This window comes from Aquarana catesbeiana, linkage group LG12 (assembly GCF_042186555.1).
Source record: "Aquarana catesbeiana isolate 2022-GZ linkage group LG12, ASM4218655v1, whole genome shotgun sequence".
In the NCBI taxonomy this organism is placed as follows: Eukaryota; Metazoa; Chordata; class Amphibia; order Anura; family Ranidae; genus Aquarana; species Aquarana catesbeiana.
Genome location: NC_133335.1, coordinates 242,589,934 through 242,605,393, shown reverse-complemented (window position 1 = coordinate 242,605,393; position 15,460 = coordinate 242,589,934). Strand labels below are relative to the sequence as shown.

General features: G+C 48.4%; 2 protein-coding genes across 2 annotated transcripts in view; one reads left to right on the top strand and one right to left on the bottom strand.

Moving 5' to 3' along the window:
• Positions 1-15,460, bottom strand: part of LOC141113417 (E3 ubiquitin/ISG15 ligase TRIM25-like) — a 102,375-nt gene that overhangs the window by 55,505 nt on the left and 31,410 nt on the right. The gene's annotated exons all lie outside the window — the stretch shown is intronic.
• The window catches only part of LOC141113733 (ketosamine-3-kinase-like), a 29,524-nt gene continuing 21,433 nt past the window's right edge, over positions 7,370-15,460 (top strand). Inside the window, exons 1-2 of the mRNA XM_073607017.1 lie at positions 7,370-7,510; positions 14,346-14,497. Coding sequence (XP_073463118.1) covers positions 7,370-7,510; positions 14,346-14,497 — 293 coding nt within the window. The remainder of the gene's footprint in view (positions 7,511-14,345; positions 14,498-15,460) is intronic.

The window sequence follows — 15,460 nt, the reverse complement described above, 5'->3', positions numbered from 1 at the left end:
ATAGATACCTAACACGTCACGCTTTAAAATTGCGCATGCTTGTGGAATGGCGGCAACCTACGGTACTTAAAAATCTCCATAGGTGACACTTTAAAATGTTTACAGTTTAGCGTTACAGACGAGGACTAGCGATAGAATTATTGATCTCGCTCAGACGTTTGCGGCGATACCTCATCTGTGGTTTGAACGCCGTTTACATATGCGGGCGCGACCTACGTATGCGTTAGCTTTTACATGCGAGCTTATGGGGATGGGGGAGCTTTAAAAAAAAAATTATTATTATTTTATTTAGATTTTTTAAATTTTCACACTTTCCCTTTAAAAAAAAAAAATTGTTTCTTTCATTTTTATTTTTTCATTTTTACACATTCCCTTTAAATTTTTTATTTTTTTAAAATTATTTTTATTCCTATTACAAAGAATAACCTCCCTTGTGATAGGAATAGGGCATGACGGGGAGAGATCCGGGGGGGTCTATAAGTCCTCTCATCTCCCCTCTATGCTGGAGAACCTGAGATCAAAAAAAGCGATCTCGGGCTTTCCAGCTAAAAAAAAAAACGTCATCAGTGACGTCATGGCGCCACTCTCAGCCTTCGAAGGTCTTCTCCGGCTCGCCGATCGCACGAGCAAACCCGGTAGAAGCTCCGGAGGCTTCAGATTTAACCACTTAAAGTCCAGGATGTCATATGACGTCCACCTAAGGAGAAGTGGCCACTTACACTACACTATGCTTCCATCAGAAGGACTGAGGAGGACTGAGACAGAACCATGCCAGCCCCTCCCCCACCAGCCATGATCTGCATAGAAAAGCATGAAGGCCCAGTGATGACATCACTAAGTCTAAAATAAGGTGAGACAAGATGAGCGTCATGTGTCAGCAAAAATCCCCCCCCCCACACAAATATATATCCTCTCTGCAATTCAAAATTCTCCCCAAAGAGAAATGCAAAAATCCCCCCTCCTCTCAGTACAAATCCCCCCCCTCCTCTCAGTACAAATCCCCCCCCTCCTCTCAGTACAAATCCCCCCTCCTCTCAGTACAAATCCCCCCCCTCCTCTCAGTACAAATCCCCCCCCCCTCTCAGTACAAATCCCCCCTCCTCTCAGTACAAATCCCCCCCTCCTCTCAGTACAAATCCCCCCCTCCTCTCAGTACAAATCCCCCCCTCCTCTCAGTACAAATCCCCCCCTCCTCTCAGTACAAATCCCCCTCCTCTCAGCACAAATCCCCCCTCCTCTCAGTACAAATCCCCCCTCTCAGTACAAATTCCCCCTCCTCTCAGCACAAATCCCCCCCTCCTCTCAGTACAAATCCCCCCTCTCAGTACAAATCCCCCCTCCTCTCAGTACAAATCCCCCCTCCTCTCAGTACAAATCCCCCCTCCTCTCAGTACAAATCCCCCCCTCCTCTCAGTACAAATCCCCCCTCCTCTCAGCACAAATCCCCCTCCTCTCAGCACAAATCCCCCCTCCTCTCAGCACAAATCCCCCCTCCTCTCAGCACAAACCCCCCCTCCTCTCAGTACAAATCCCCCCCTCCTCTCAGTACAAATCCCCCCCCTCCTCTCAGTACAAACCCCCCCCTCCTCTCAGCACAAATCCCCCCTCCTCTCACTACAAATCCCCCCCTCCTCTCAGTACAAATCCCCCCTCCTCTCAGCACAAATCCCCCCTCCTCTCAGCACAAATCCCCCCTCCTATCAGTACAAATCCCCCCTCCTCTCAGTACAAATCCCCCCTCCTCTCAGTACAAATCCCCCCCTCCACTCAGTACAAATCCCCCTCCTCTCAGTACAAATCCCCCCCTCCTCTCAGTACAAATCCCCCCTCCTCTCAGTACAAATCCCCCCCTCCTCTCAGTACAAATCCCCCCCTCCTCTCAGTACAAATCCCCCCTCCTCTCAGTACAAACCCCCCCTCCACTCAGTACAAATCCCCCCTCCACTCAGTACAAATCCCCCCTCCTCTCAGTACAAATCCCCCCTCTCAGTACAAATCCCCCCTCCTCTCAGTACAAATCCCCCCTCCTCTCAGTACAAATCCCCCCCCCCCCACATCTCAGTACAAATCCCCCCTCCTCTCAGTACAAATCCCCCTTCCTCTCAGTACAAATCCCCCCTCCTCTCAGTACAAACCCCCCCCTTCCTCTCAGTACAAATCCCCCCTCCTCTCAGTACAAATCCCCCCTCCTCTCAGTACAACCCCCCCCTCCTCTCAGTACAAATCCCCCCCTCCTCACAGTACAAATCCCCCCTCCTCTCAGTACAACCCCCCTCTCAGTACAAATCCCCCCTCCTCTCAGTACAAATCCCCCCTCCTCTCAGTACAAATCCCCCCTCTCAGTACAAATTCCCCCCTCCTCTCAGTACAAATCCCCCCTCTCAGTACAAATCCCCCCCTCCTCTCAGTACAAATCCCCCCTCCTCTCAGTACAAATCCCCCCTCCTCTCAGTACAAACCCCCCCTCCTCTCAGCACAAACCCCCCCTCCTCTCAGCACAAATCCCCCCTCCTCTCAACACAAATCCCCCTCCTCTCAGTACAAACCCCCCTCCTCTCAGTACAAACCCCCCCTCCTCTCAGTACAAATCCCCCCTCCTCTCAGCACAAATCACCCCTCCTCTCAGCACAAACCCCCTCCTCTCAGTACAAACCCCCCCTCCTCTCAGCACAAACCCCCCCTCCTCTCAGCACAAATCCCCCCTCCTCTCAGCACAAATCCCCCTCCTCTCAGCACAAATCCCCCCTCCTCTCAGCACAAATCCCCCCTCCTCTCAGTACAAATCCCCTCCTCTCAGCACAAATCCCCCCTCCTCTCAGCACAAATCCCCCTCCTCTCAGTACAAATCCCCCCTCCTCTCAGTACAAATCCCCCCTCCTCTCAGTACAAATCCCCCCTCCTCTCAGTACAAATCCCCCCTCCTCACAGTACAAATCCCCCCTCCTCTCAGTACAAATCCCCCCTCCTCTCAGCACAAATCCCCCCTCCTCTCAGCACAAACCCCCCTCCTCTCAGCACAAATCCCCCCCTCCTCTCAGTACAAATCCCCCCTCCTCTCAGCACAAATCCCCCCTCCTCTCAGCACAAACCCCCCTCTCTCAGCACAAATCCCCCCTCCTCTCAGCACACATCCCCTCCTCCTCTCAGCACAAATCCCCCCTCCTCTCAGCACAAACCCCCCCTCCACTCAGTACAAATCCCCCCTCCACTCAGTACAAATCCCCCCCCTCCTCTCAGTACAAATCCCCCCCCTCCTCTCAGCACAAATCCCCCCCTCCTCTCAGTACAAATCCCCCCTCCTCTCAGCACAAATCCCCCCTCCTCTCAGTACAAATCCCCTCTCCTCTCAGTACAAATCCCCCCCCTCCTCTCAGTACAACCCCCCCCTCCTCTCAGTACAAATCCCCCCCTCCTCTCAGCACAAATCCCCCCCCTCCTCTCAGTACAAATCCCCCCCCTCCTCTCAGCACAAATCCCCCCCTCCTCTCAGTACAAATCCCCCCTCCTCTCAGCACAATCCCCCCTCCTCTCAGTACAAATCCCCTCTCCTCTCAGTACAAATCCCCCCCCTCTCTCTCAGTACAAACCCCCCCTCCACTCAGTACAAATCCCCCCTCCACTCAGTACAAACCCCCCTCCTCTCAGTACAAATCCCCCCCCTCCTCTCAGTACAAATCCCCCCCTCCTCTCAGCACAAATCCCCCCTCCTCTCAGCACAAATCCCCCCCTCCTCTCAGTACAAATCCCCCCTCCTCTCAGCACAAATCCCCCCCGCACATGGAGAGGCGACGCATGTCAAACAAAACAAAAGAAATTTCCCAGCTCAACTCACCAGCCGGCCTGCAACCAACCGAATTCTCCTGTCTACCAGTATGCTGTAAAAACCGGGGGTTTAGTTTGCACACATTTGCAAATACATACATAAGCTGCAGAGCCGCCTCACTGCACCCCGATATTTCCTGCGGTCCTAACTCTATAGAGCCACCATAGTAGAAGCATATGCATTATAATGGATAGGGAGAGGGCAGGTAAGCCACCCCCTCCTTTAAAAGCACAGGAGTGCACCGGACACCCATCATATAGCATAATATAACCCCCCCTTTCCCCCTCCTAACCCCCCCTTTCCCCCCCCAAAAAAACCTCTCCTAGCACCAGTGGCGCCCCCCCCCCCCAGCTGTAAAAAAATAAAATTAAAAAAAAAAACATCTTTTGATTCATTTGATGGGCATAGTGAGGCTGCGTTGTTTGGCACAGTGACAGTGTTTGATGGCACGGTGGCTGCAATTGATGGCACAGTGACAGCGTTTGATGGCAGTGGCTGCGTTTGGCACAATGGCTGCGTTTGATGGCACAGTGGCTGCAATTGATGACACAGTGGTTGCATTTGATGGCACAGTGGCTGCAATTGATGGGCACAGTGGCTGCGTTTGATGGTACAGTGGCGGCAATTGATGGACACAGTGATTGCGTTTGATGGGCACAGTGGCTGCGTTTGATGGGCACAGTGGCTGCGTTTGATGGGCACAGTGGCTGCATTTGATGGGCACAGTGGTTGCGTTTGATGGGCACAGTGGCTGCGTTTGATGGGCACAGTGGCTGCGTTTGATGGGCACAGTGGCTGCGTTTGATAGGCACAGTGGTTGCATTTGATGGGCACAGTGGCTGCGTTTGATGGGCACAGTGGTTGCATTTGATGGGCACAGTGGTTGCGTTTGATGGGCACAGTGGCTGCGTTTGATGGGCACAGTGGCTGCGTTTGATGGGCACAGTGGCTGCGTTTGATGGGCACAGTGGCTGCGTTTGATGGGCACGGTGAGGCTGCAATTGATGTTTTTTTTTCAGAATTTTTCAGTTTGTTTATGCCCCCCAAAAAATTTTGAGCACCAGCCGCCACTGCCTAGCACTAATCCCCCCATCTCCTCTCCTAGCACAAAATCTCCCCCCCCCCCCCCCCCCAGCACCAAAGGTTTCCCTTAAATTTCTTACCAACTATGAAGTTTCCAGTCCAGTACACCTACAAGTGTTGCTCGGGATGCCATTTTTTTTTTTTTTCATGCAGAATGTAGACTGACCTTGTGAAGATTCCAGGTCGGGGTAATGAGCAAAACATAGGAGCCGGGAGAAGAGGAATCTAGAAAAACCCGTCTACCCAGGAAATGCCGTTCTATTTTTAAGGACGATCGCTGAAGTTTGTTGACTGTAGAAGAAACGCGTTGCTAACTGCAGACCCAAATGGAGAAGTCACATTTAATAGAATTAAAGTGCAAATAAAAAAATAATAATAATTTCTGGATCAGTTCCACCAATTACAAAATTTCTTTTATGATTTGCTTCCCATTTTCAGTTCCTATGGAAGGCTAAATAACAAAAAGTATGGAATAATAAAGAGAGTGATTTTTTCCGAATTTGTATAATGGTGTAGATTTTAACATAAGGAGTCGCATTGCAAAAGAAAATGATATGAACCAAGTAGTACACGGTATATATACAGAAAACAAATCCTCCAGTGACTAAAAATACAAAAAAGTCCTCATGCAAAGGAGAAGTCCTTTAGCGCTATGATGGCTTTTTTTGATGTAAGTGCGTTTTTAATCTTCAATAAATTCATCAGTAAGGATTTACACTATTGCAGCATTTCTTTTCATGTTCTCATGAGAAACTCTATGGGATGATGCTGAACTGAGAACCATTATATAACCATCTGCCAGCGGGGAGAACCTTTGGAACCGCTCGGTGTTGACCTAAAACTGGGTTGTTCGGTTTTAAAGCGGAGTTCCAGACACACCTTCTTCCCTCATTCACCCCACGGTACATTCATAAGGATTATCCTATATGCTATTTTGCCAATGCCTCGGAAAAAAAGAGGGAGGGTGGCTCTGTGTTTATTTAGATGGCTTTCATTCACTGAAACTAAAGTCATCAAAGACCGGGAGGGGCGATACCTCCTAGTTGAGGGTCACCTGGGGGAAAATTTGGTGACCTTTTTGGTTTATTATGCCCCTAATAGGAATCAAACCGCGTTCTTTCGCTCATTACTACAAAGTCTGGCCCCTGAATTTGAAGGGGATGTTATATTAGCGGGTGACTCCAACTTGGCCTTGGACCTTATAATGGACAAGTCCCACAATGGCCTCTTTAAGATCCCCTTCTAAGCAAAGTCGTAAATTTGCTCAGTTGCTATATATGATCTTGTAGACGCTTGGAGGGAAGCTAACCCCACCGCTAAAGATTATTCTCATTTTTCGAGAGCTCATAACCACTACTCTCGTATTGATCATGGTTTTTCTCCTCTCGAGACTCTTACCTAAATTACGCACAGCCAAAATAATCTCTACTTCATGGTCAGACCATGATCCTATAATATTGCAGCTCTCAGACTTGACAACTAAAATAGCCAAATCGCATTGGCGTCTAAATGAATCCCTCCTCAGTAATGAATCTTACTGCCTTGATGTTTCTACCCATCTGAAGACTTATTTTGACATTAATAAAAGTCGGAAGATACCACCCCCGCAATCAGTTGGGCGGCACATAAAGCGTCCGTTAGAGGCTTCCTCATTCAGTTGTCTTCCAGGCTTGCAAAAGCAAGAGACGAGTTGATTTCTGCCAAAACTACGGAATATGAAGCTCTAGCCACCCAACATAAAAAGTCCCCATCCCCTGACCTATTAACTAAGCTTGAGCAAGCCCGCTTGGAACTCAACATTTGCCTCACCACAAAAGCTGAGAAGCAACTACGCTGGTCCAATCATAGGTTTTTTTTACTTGGCGCGATTGCCCGGGATCATTGCTGGCACATAAGCTCACTCCTAGATAAACTCGCTCGGCATTGCCCAAAATTAGACTTTTTAGGTGGTCACATTTCCCAAAATCCTCAAAAAAATTCTTCAAGAATTCCGCAATTTCTATGCTGACCTATATGGACAGCCCCGGAAGGCTGCTTCTTCGTCCGTCAGGGAATTTCGGGCAGCCTACCTCTTCTTAAAAAAAAATTTGCTGTGTGCCGCTAAAGTGTTCAGGTTTGGCTTGAAGAAAAGGTGGCAACCCTAATCTATGGGTTCCTGGAAGAAAAACACACACAAAGCGGATTAGCATGATGCAATTACATGCTGACCCCATTGTCCACTCTCACCCGCCTTCCATTGTTGTTTATGTACTTTTTTTAAAGACGTACAGACTCTGTTATCATATGATTATCATTTGTCCTGTTGCTCCAACAAACTCACACTGCACTGAAAAGTTCTGCCTGTAAGTCTAGAATTTATTTTTGGAGTGAGAAATGGATCTGTTTGGTGCTGGAAGCCAGATTGACCCGCCGCCATCTCCAGAAATGTTTATACTGGACGGAGGAGCCGAGCGGTTCGAAGAAATGGAGGATCAGTTGAAGAAAGTTCTGAGAACCTCGGAGGTCAGGCCCCGGGGACACGTCCCAGGAGGGTGTATAAGCCAAACCCAGAACTTCGATACGGATCAGGGGAGGATATTTGTGAAGACAAATCGCTGGCCGCAGGTTATAAAATTTGTCTGTGTATTTTTGTTTTCTTAATCTCTTTCGGTGATATGGGCTTACATTTTAATTTTAGCTCCCAGGCTCTCAATTCTCCCCCCACCATGTCTTTGCTGATGAGATTTGGGAAGGAAAAAAATAAATAAATCAGCTTCCATCAGACAAATTGAGGTTCCCTACACTGCTCCTGTTCTTGTAGAAGAGATGACTTCTGACATACGTTTTATGAGGGTACTGGAAGCACTCATAATTTGCTCCTCCGGAAAGAAAATACAAAATGCCAATTAGTTACATTTAGTGATTTGAACATCTCTTTATTTAAAGGCTCAACTTTCACGAAAACCCCCCAAAAAAGCAAAATCATAAAATATAAATAATAATAAAAATTTAAAATAATAATAATTATAATAATAATAATGATGATGATAATAATTATAATGTAGGGCACTCCACATGGGGATCCCCCACCCTGCACAGCCAGGCACCCCCCATCTTCACAGGCACACTTGAGTCAAAAAACAGTCCAGTGCTTTGTTTTTGTTATTTATTGAGGGATTAGAATTTAGGATAGGGATTGGGAAAACGATGGGATGCCCACTTGACTTCAGAAAACTCTTCAGGGACAACTCTTCCTATATACAGCTATATACAGTCTCTATGTACACTCCTCTTCTTCCTCCAGCGCTCACTCACTTGCACAAAGAACAGACTCAGCTGGGACACTGTTTGGTTAATCCGACCAAAAAAGCCTCTCAGTCAGGTTTTAACAGCAATAACCCATTACAGGCAGGGGCCCCGGGCCCCTTGGTTGTGTAGAGAAAAGTCCAGTGTCCAGCTTACATCTCTGTGGTCACTGATCCCATCACCACCTCTTCAGGCACTGCCAGCCCACCCCGCTGCAGCTGCCCCTCTCACTAGCCCTACTTCTCCACAGTCCTCCTAGACTGATCACTCACCAGCCCACCCGGCTGACTCCTCTGGCGATCTCCTGGACATGCTGACCTTCTCCCGCTGTCCTCAGACCTGCTCCCGGGTCTCCAGGAAAGGATTCCTCCATGTGTTGTAGAGGGTCTCTCCAGGACCCGAGCCCCGGGCCCGAGGTCACCCCCCCTCAGACTAGGGGTCACCCTCAAGGGCCACCAACAGCCTCCTCAGCACTCCATCTTTATCTTCCACCTGACTGCCTCTACTGGCATGACTTAAGAGTATTTATGAGGTAGCCTGCCCTCTATGGGGGGGCAGGCTATGAGGTAGCCTGGACTTCCCTATGGCTTCCCCCGTGGTGTCAGAGGGGGGCGGGGTTACCCGTTTACGTAACGGGTGACCCCGCCCCCCTCTGACACCACACAGGGAAAGCCATAGAAAAGTCCCCATGCGTCAGAGGGGGGCGGGGTCACAAGAAGACCTGAGGAAGATGCTGGAGGAGAAGACCGGAGGAAGAAGCAGAGGAAGATGGAGGAAGAAGCGGGGGAAGAACAAGATGGAGGAAGAAGAAGAAAACCGAAGGAAGACCAGAAGCAGATGGAAGAAGAAACGGGCCAAGAAGAAGACATTAATAAAGGAATTGTCAAAAAACGGCTATTGTCTTTTTTAACATTTTTGACATTTTTTTGTGAAATGGTAGGCCATTGCCAATTCACACGGGGGGCGGGATCTGGGGGTCCGCTTGTTTAAGGGGGCCTCCAGATTCCAATAAGCTCCCTGCCCGCAGACCCCCACAACCACCGGGCAAGGGTTGTGGGGATGAGGCCCTTGTCCCCATCAACATGGGGACATCCTCCCCATGTTGAGGGCATGTGGCCTGATACGGTTTAGGAAGGGGGGGGCGCTCTCTCATCCGCCCCTCTTTTCCTGTGGCCTGCCAGGTTGCGTGCTCGGATAAGGGTCTGGTATGGATTTTCAGGGGGACCCCCACGCCTTTTTAAAAAAAAATTTGGTGTGGGGTTCCCCTTAAAATCCACACCAGACCTGAAGGGTCTGGTATGGATTTTGAGGGGGACCCCCACGCCATTTTTTTATTTTGGCACGGGGTTTCCCTTAGTATCCATACCAGACCTGAAGGGCCTGGTATGGAATTTGGGGGGACCCCCATGCATTTTTAAGAAAAAAATTTTGGTTCAGGGTTCCCCTTAATATTCATACCAGACCCAAAGAGCCTGGTAATGGACTGAGGGGATCCCATGCCGTTTTTTTCAATGACTTTTATGTGTATTGCCGGGACTGACAATTCATTAATAGCCGCGAGTACTTTTAAATGACTTTCTTTTCCTTTAGAAATGTCATTTTGCTCTTGGACTGTTCTAAACACAGGAAACACGCGCCCCTTTACAGGCATACTATAGACACCCCCCAGGTACGATTTTTAAAGGAATATTTTACTTTTATTGTTTCACTTTAAGCATTATTAAAATCACTGCTCCCGGAAAAACGGCCGTTTTTAAAACTTTTTTTTTTGCATTGATCCATGTCCCCTGGGGCAGGACCCGGGTCCCCAAACACTTTTATGACAATAACTTGCATATAAGCCTTTAAAATCAGCACTTTTGATTTCTCCCATAGACTTTTAAAGGGTGTTCCGCGGCTTTCGTATTTGCCGCGAACACCCCAAATTGTTCGCTATCCGGCGAACGGGTGAACAGCCGATGTTCGACCCGAACATAAAGCTCATCCCTACTCCTCACTGTGCCCTAATATACAGTATATCTCACAGCACAGTGGGCTATCAGCATTACAATAATCACAGGCAGCACATTAAGCAGGTGCTCTATCATGACTGCTGGGGGTGCTGACTTTGTTATGGCCGTGCTGTCAGTCTGTTACATACACTACAGTCATGTGACACAGAGCCATGATAGAGCCATGATAGAGCCATGATAGAGCCATGATAGAGCCATGATAGAGTCATGATAGAGCCATGATAGAGCCATGATAGAGTCATGATAGAGCCATGATAGAGCCATGATAGAGTCATGACAGAGCCATGACAGAGCCATGACAGAGCCATGACAGAGCCATGATAGAGCCATGATAGAGTTATGATAGAGCCATGATAGAGCGATGACAGAGCCATGATAGAGTCATGACAGAGCCATGATAGAGTCATGATAGAGCCGTGATAGAGTCGTGATAGAGCCGTGATAGAGTTATGATAGAGCCGTGATAGAGTTATGATAGAGTCGTGATAGAGCCGTGATAGAGTCGTGATAGAGCCATGATAGAGTCATGATAGAGCCATGATAGAGCCATGATAGAGTCATGATAGAGCCATGATAGAGTCATGACAGAGCCATGATAGAGCCATGATAGAGCCATGATAGAGTTATGATAGAGCCATGATAGAGCAATGACAGAGCGATGACAGAGTCATGACAGAGCCATGATACAGCCATGATAGAGCGCCTGCTTACTGTGCTGCCTGTGATGATTATCGTAATGCTGATCATAAGACGGTGAGATGCTACTTTACACCTCAGTTGGGGGAGCAGTAAATGTGCAGTGCAGCTGCATTTTACCACCCCCCAAACCAATCCCCTTTAACCACTTCAGCCCCGGACCATTTGGCTGGCCAAAGACCAGAGCACTTTTTTGCGATTCGGCACGGTGTCGCTTTAACTGACAATTGCGCGGTCGTGCGATGTTTCTCCCAAACAAAGTTGATGTCCTTTTTTCCCCACAAATAGAGCTTTCTCCTGGTGGTATTTGATCACCTCTGCGGGTTTTATTTTTTGCGCTATAAACAAAAAAATAGCGACAATTTTGAAAAAAAAACGCATTATTTTTTGCTATAATAAATATCCCCAAAAAATATATAAAAAAAAAAACAATTTTTTCCTCAGTTTAGGCCGATATGTATTCTTCTTCTACATATTTTTGGTAAAAAAAAATCGCAATAAGCGTTTATTGATTTGTGTATATTGGTTTGCGCCAAAGTTATAGCGTCTACAAAATAGGGGATACAGTGTACATTTTTTAATAAAATAAAATGTAACATTTTTTAACTGCCCCCGCTCTTTCATGCTTATGCACAATTCCGAACTCACACGTGGGGCCCAGCGACACCAAAGATGGGGCACTATTCCTCCCAATACCACCAACAATGGGGGCCAGCGACACCAATGATGGGGCGAATATTCCTCCCGATGACACCAACAATGGGGCACTATTCCTCCCAATGACACCAACAATGGGGCCAGTGACACCAATGATGGGGCACTTTTCCGCCCAATGACACCAACAATGGGGCCAGTGACACCAAAGATGGGGCACTATTCCTCCCAATGACACCAACAATGGGGCCTAGTGACACCAATGATGGGGCACTATTCCTCCCAATGACACCAACAATGGGGCCCAGCGACACTAATGATGGGGCACTATTCCTCCCAATACCACCAACAATGGGGGCCAGTGCCACCAAAGATGGGGCACTATTCCTCCCAATACCACCAACAATGGGGGCCAGTGCCACCAAAGATGGGGCACTATTCCTCCCAATACCACCAACAATGGGGGCCAGTGCCACCAAAGATGGGGCACTATTCCTCCCAATACCACCAACAATGGGGGCCAGCGACACCAATGATGGGGCAATATTCCTCCCGATGACACCAACAATGGGGCACTATTCCTCCCAATGACACCAACAACGGGGCCCAGCGACACCAAAGATGGGGCACTATTCCTCCCAATACCACCAACAATGGGGGCCACTGCCACCAAAGATGGGGCACTATTCCTCCCAATACCACCAACAATGGGGGCCAGTGCCACCAAAGATGGGGCACTATTCCTTCCAATACCACCAACAATGGGGGCCAGTGCCACCAAAGATGGGGCACTATTCCTCCCAATACCACCAACAATGGGGGCCAGCGACACCAATGATGGGGCAATATTCCTCCCGATGACACCAACAATGGGGCCAGTGACACCAATGATGGGGCACTTTTCCGCCCAATGACACCAACAATGGGGCCAGTGACACCAAAGATGGGGCACTATTCCTCCCAATGACACCAACAATGGGGCCTAGTGACACCAATGATGGGGGAATATTCCTCCCAATGACACCAACAATGGGGCCCAGCGACACCAATGGTGGGGTACTATTCCTCTCAATGACACCAACAATGGGGCCCAGCAACACCAAAGATGGGGCACTATTCCTCCCAATGACACCAACAATGGGGCCTAGCGACACCAATGATGGGGCACTCTTCCTCCCAATGACACCATCAATGGGGCCTAGTGACAACAAAGATGGGGCACTAATCCTCCCAATGACACCAACAATGGGGCCCAGTGACACCAAAGATGGGGCACTATTCCTCCCAATACCACCAACAATGGGGGCCAGCGACACCAATGATGGGGCAATATTCCTCCCGATGACACCAACAATGGGGCCAGTGACACCAATGATGGGGCACTTTTCCGCCCAATGACACCAACAATGGGGCCAGTGACACCAAAGATGGGGCACTATTCCTCCCAATGACACCAACAATGGGGCCTAGTGACACCAATGATGGGGGAATATTCCTCCCAATGACACCAACAATGGGGCCCAGCGACACCAATGGTGGGGTACTATTCCTCTCAATGACACCAACAATGGGGCCCAGCAACACCAAAGATGGGGCACTATTCCTCCCAATGACACCAACAATGGGGCCTAGCGACACCAATGATGGGGCACTGTTCCTCCCAATGACACCATCAATGGGGCCTAGTGACAACAAAGATGGGGCACTAATCCTCCCAATGACACCAACAATGGGGCCCAGTGACACCAAAGATGGGGCACTATTCCTCCCAATGACACCAACAATGGGGCCCAGCGACACCAATGACGGGGCACTATTCCTCCCAATGACACCAACAATGGGGCCCAGCGACACCAAAGATGGGGCACTATTCCTCCCAATGACACCAACAATGGGGCCCAGCGACACCAATGACGGGGCACTATTCCTCCCAATGACACCAACAATGGGGCCCAGCGACACCAATGACGGGGCACTATTCCCCCCACAGTCGCCCCCCCCCCCCCCCGAGAGTCTGAAGGACAGTAAACTGGCCCTTTGTTTAGAAAGTTTGGAGACCCCCGATCTAGCCCTTTCCTCCCCAGCCTGACTGTTCCTCACTCGGCCCTTTCATTTATTGGATTTTAACTCTTCCAATCATGGAGGTTTGGCAACACATGTGGGCGTTACCTTGGGTGGTCTGCATACATATTCAGCCTGCCTAGGAACGCCCACTCCTCCCGACTGACATCCACCTATCAAGGCATTTTGATATTTGCATAACTTCTCCCACTGCTTACATCAGGACTGAGGACTCCTGAGAGGAGTACTGTAGGCTGGGTGCTGTAAGCGATGTACAGCCCATTTCAAGCCCCTCCCACCAGCCATGATCTGCCTGCATTGCATAGAGAAGCACAGGGAGCCAGTGATGATTTCACTGGATCTATAATAAAATATATAATGAAAATGGAAAGGTTTTATTTAAAAAAAAAATGTTACACATGAGTCTGTTACTCAAGCTCTCACCCCTCCCTTTTTTTTTTTACTTTTTTTTCATAAAACAATGTTATAAATTTAAATAAACCAAAATTACGTATGTGCTTCCGCTATTACAGACAACGAACGAAATAAAAACCAGCCGCTGCAGCCACCCCTCCCCCCCCCCCCAGTGTAATTTCACCACCAAGAAGTATAATAAAGTGTTATAAATGTGAGGACGGAGGATGGGAACCCCGTAGTGTCTTTAGGTGTGTAGAGGCTTCTTTTCAAAGTCATTTCTTGTTATTTTCTCTGGGTTTTTTTTACTTTTTCAGGCCAGGACTATGTTCAGCGGGGAAGTGGCGAGCTTGGAGGAGATCCGGAAAACATGCGCTGTACGAGTGCCAGAACCCATAGCAATAACAGACCTCCCAGCAGGGGGCGCTCTCCTCATTATGAAACACATTGAGATGAAACCCATAAGCCGGTGAGCATAACACCAATGTGGTCACGTTCCGTTATACATTTTTAATTGATAAGGCTGCTGATATTTAGGTATCGATCGATATTTAATAGGCTGCCTCCTTTTCAAAGCTTCAGATACCTGTGCATAGTAATGGTGGTGGTGGAATGCCAGGCGATGGTCGCAAGTGCAAACTTTGCGACCTTGGTAGTTTCGCCACTGACCTTACTATTACTATTAGGGGGGCATTTAGGATGATGCCGAGGGCATGTGGCCTGGTATGGTTCAAAAGGGGGGGCGCTCGCTCTCTCCCCCCTTCCCTGGCCTGCCAGGGAAAGGGGGGTCTGGTAGGGATTTTGGTGGGACCCCACGCCACTTTTTAAAAAAATTTTGGCGTGAGGTTCCCCTTGAAAAACCCGAAGGCCCTGGTATGGATTGTGGGGGGACCCCCACGCAGTTTTTTTTTAACGTTTTTGTATCGTTGGCAATGGTATTGTATTGCCAGCAATTTAAATCTCATTTTGTTTGCTTTATAAATGTCAGTTTTGCTGCAGCAGGTTCTATACACAGTACAGGTACAGGCAGACTAAGGCCCTGGTATGGATTGTGGGGGGGACCCCACGCAGTTTTTTTTAAACGTTTTTTTATCGTCGGCAATGGTATTGTATTGCCAGCAATTTAAATGTCATTTTGTTTGCTTTATAAATGTCAGTTTTGCTGCAGCAGGTTCTATACACAGTACAGGTACAGGCAGACTAAGGGGACCCCCCAGGCACTATATTTAAAGGAATTCTTCATTTTTATTGTTTCACTTTAAGCATCATTAAAATCACTGCTCCTGTAACTATCTTTTTAAAAAAAAAACTTTTTTACATTGATACATGTCCCCCCCAGGGCAGTACCCGGGTCCCCATACCCTTTTTATGGCTTGCATATAAGCCTTCAAAAATGGGGGATTTTTAATTTTTCTAATAAATAAGCAACATA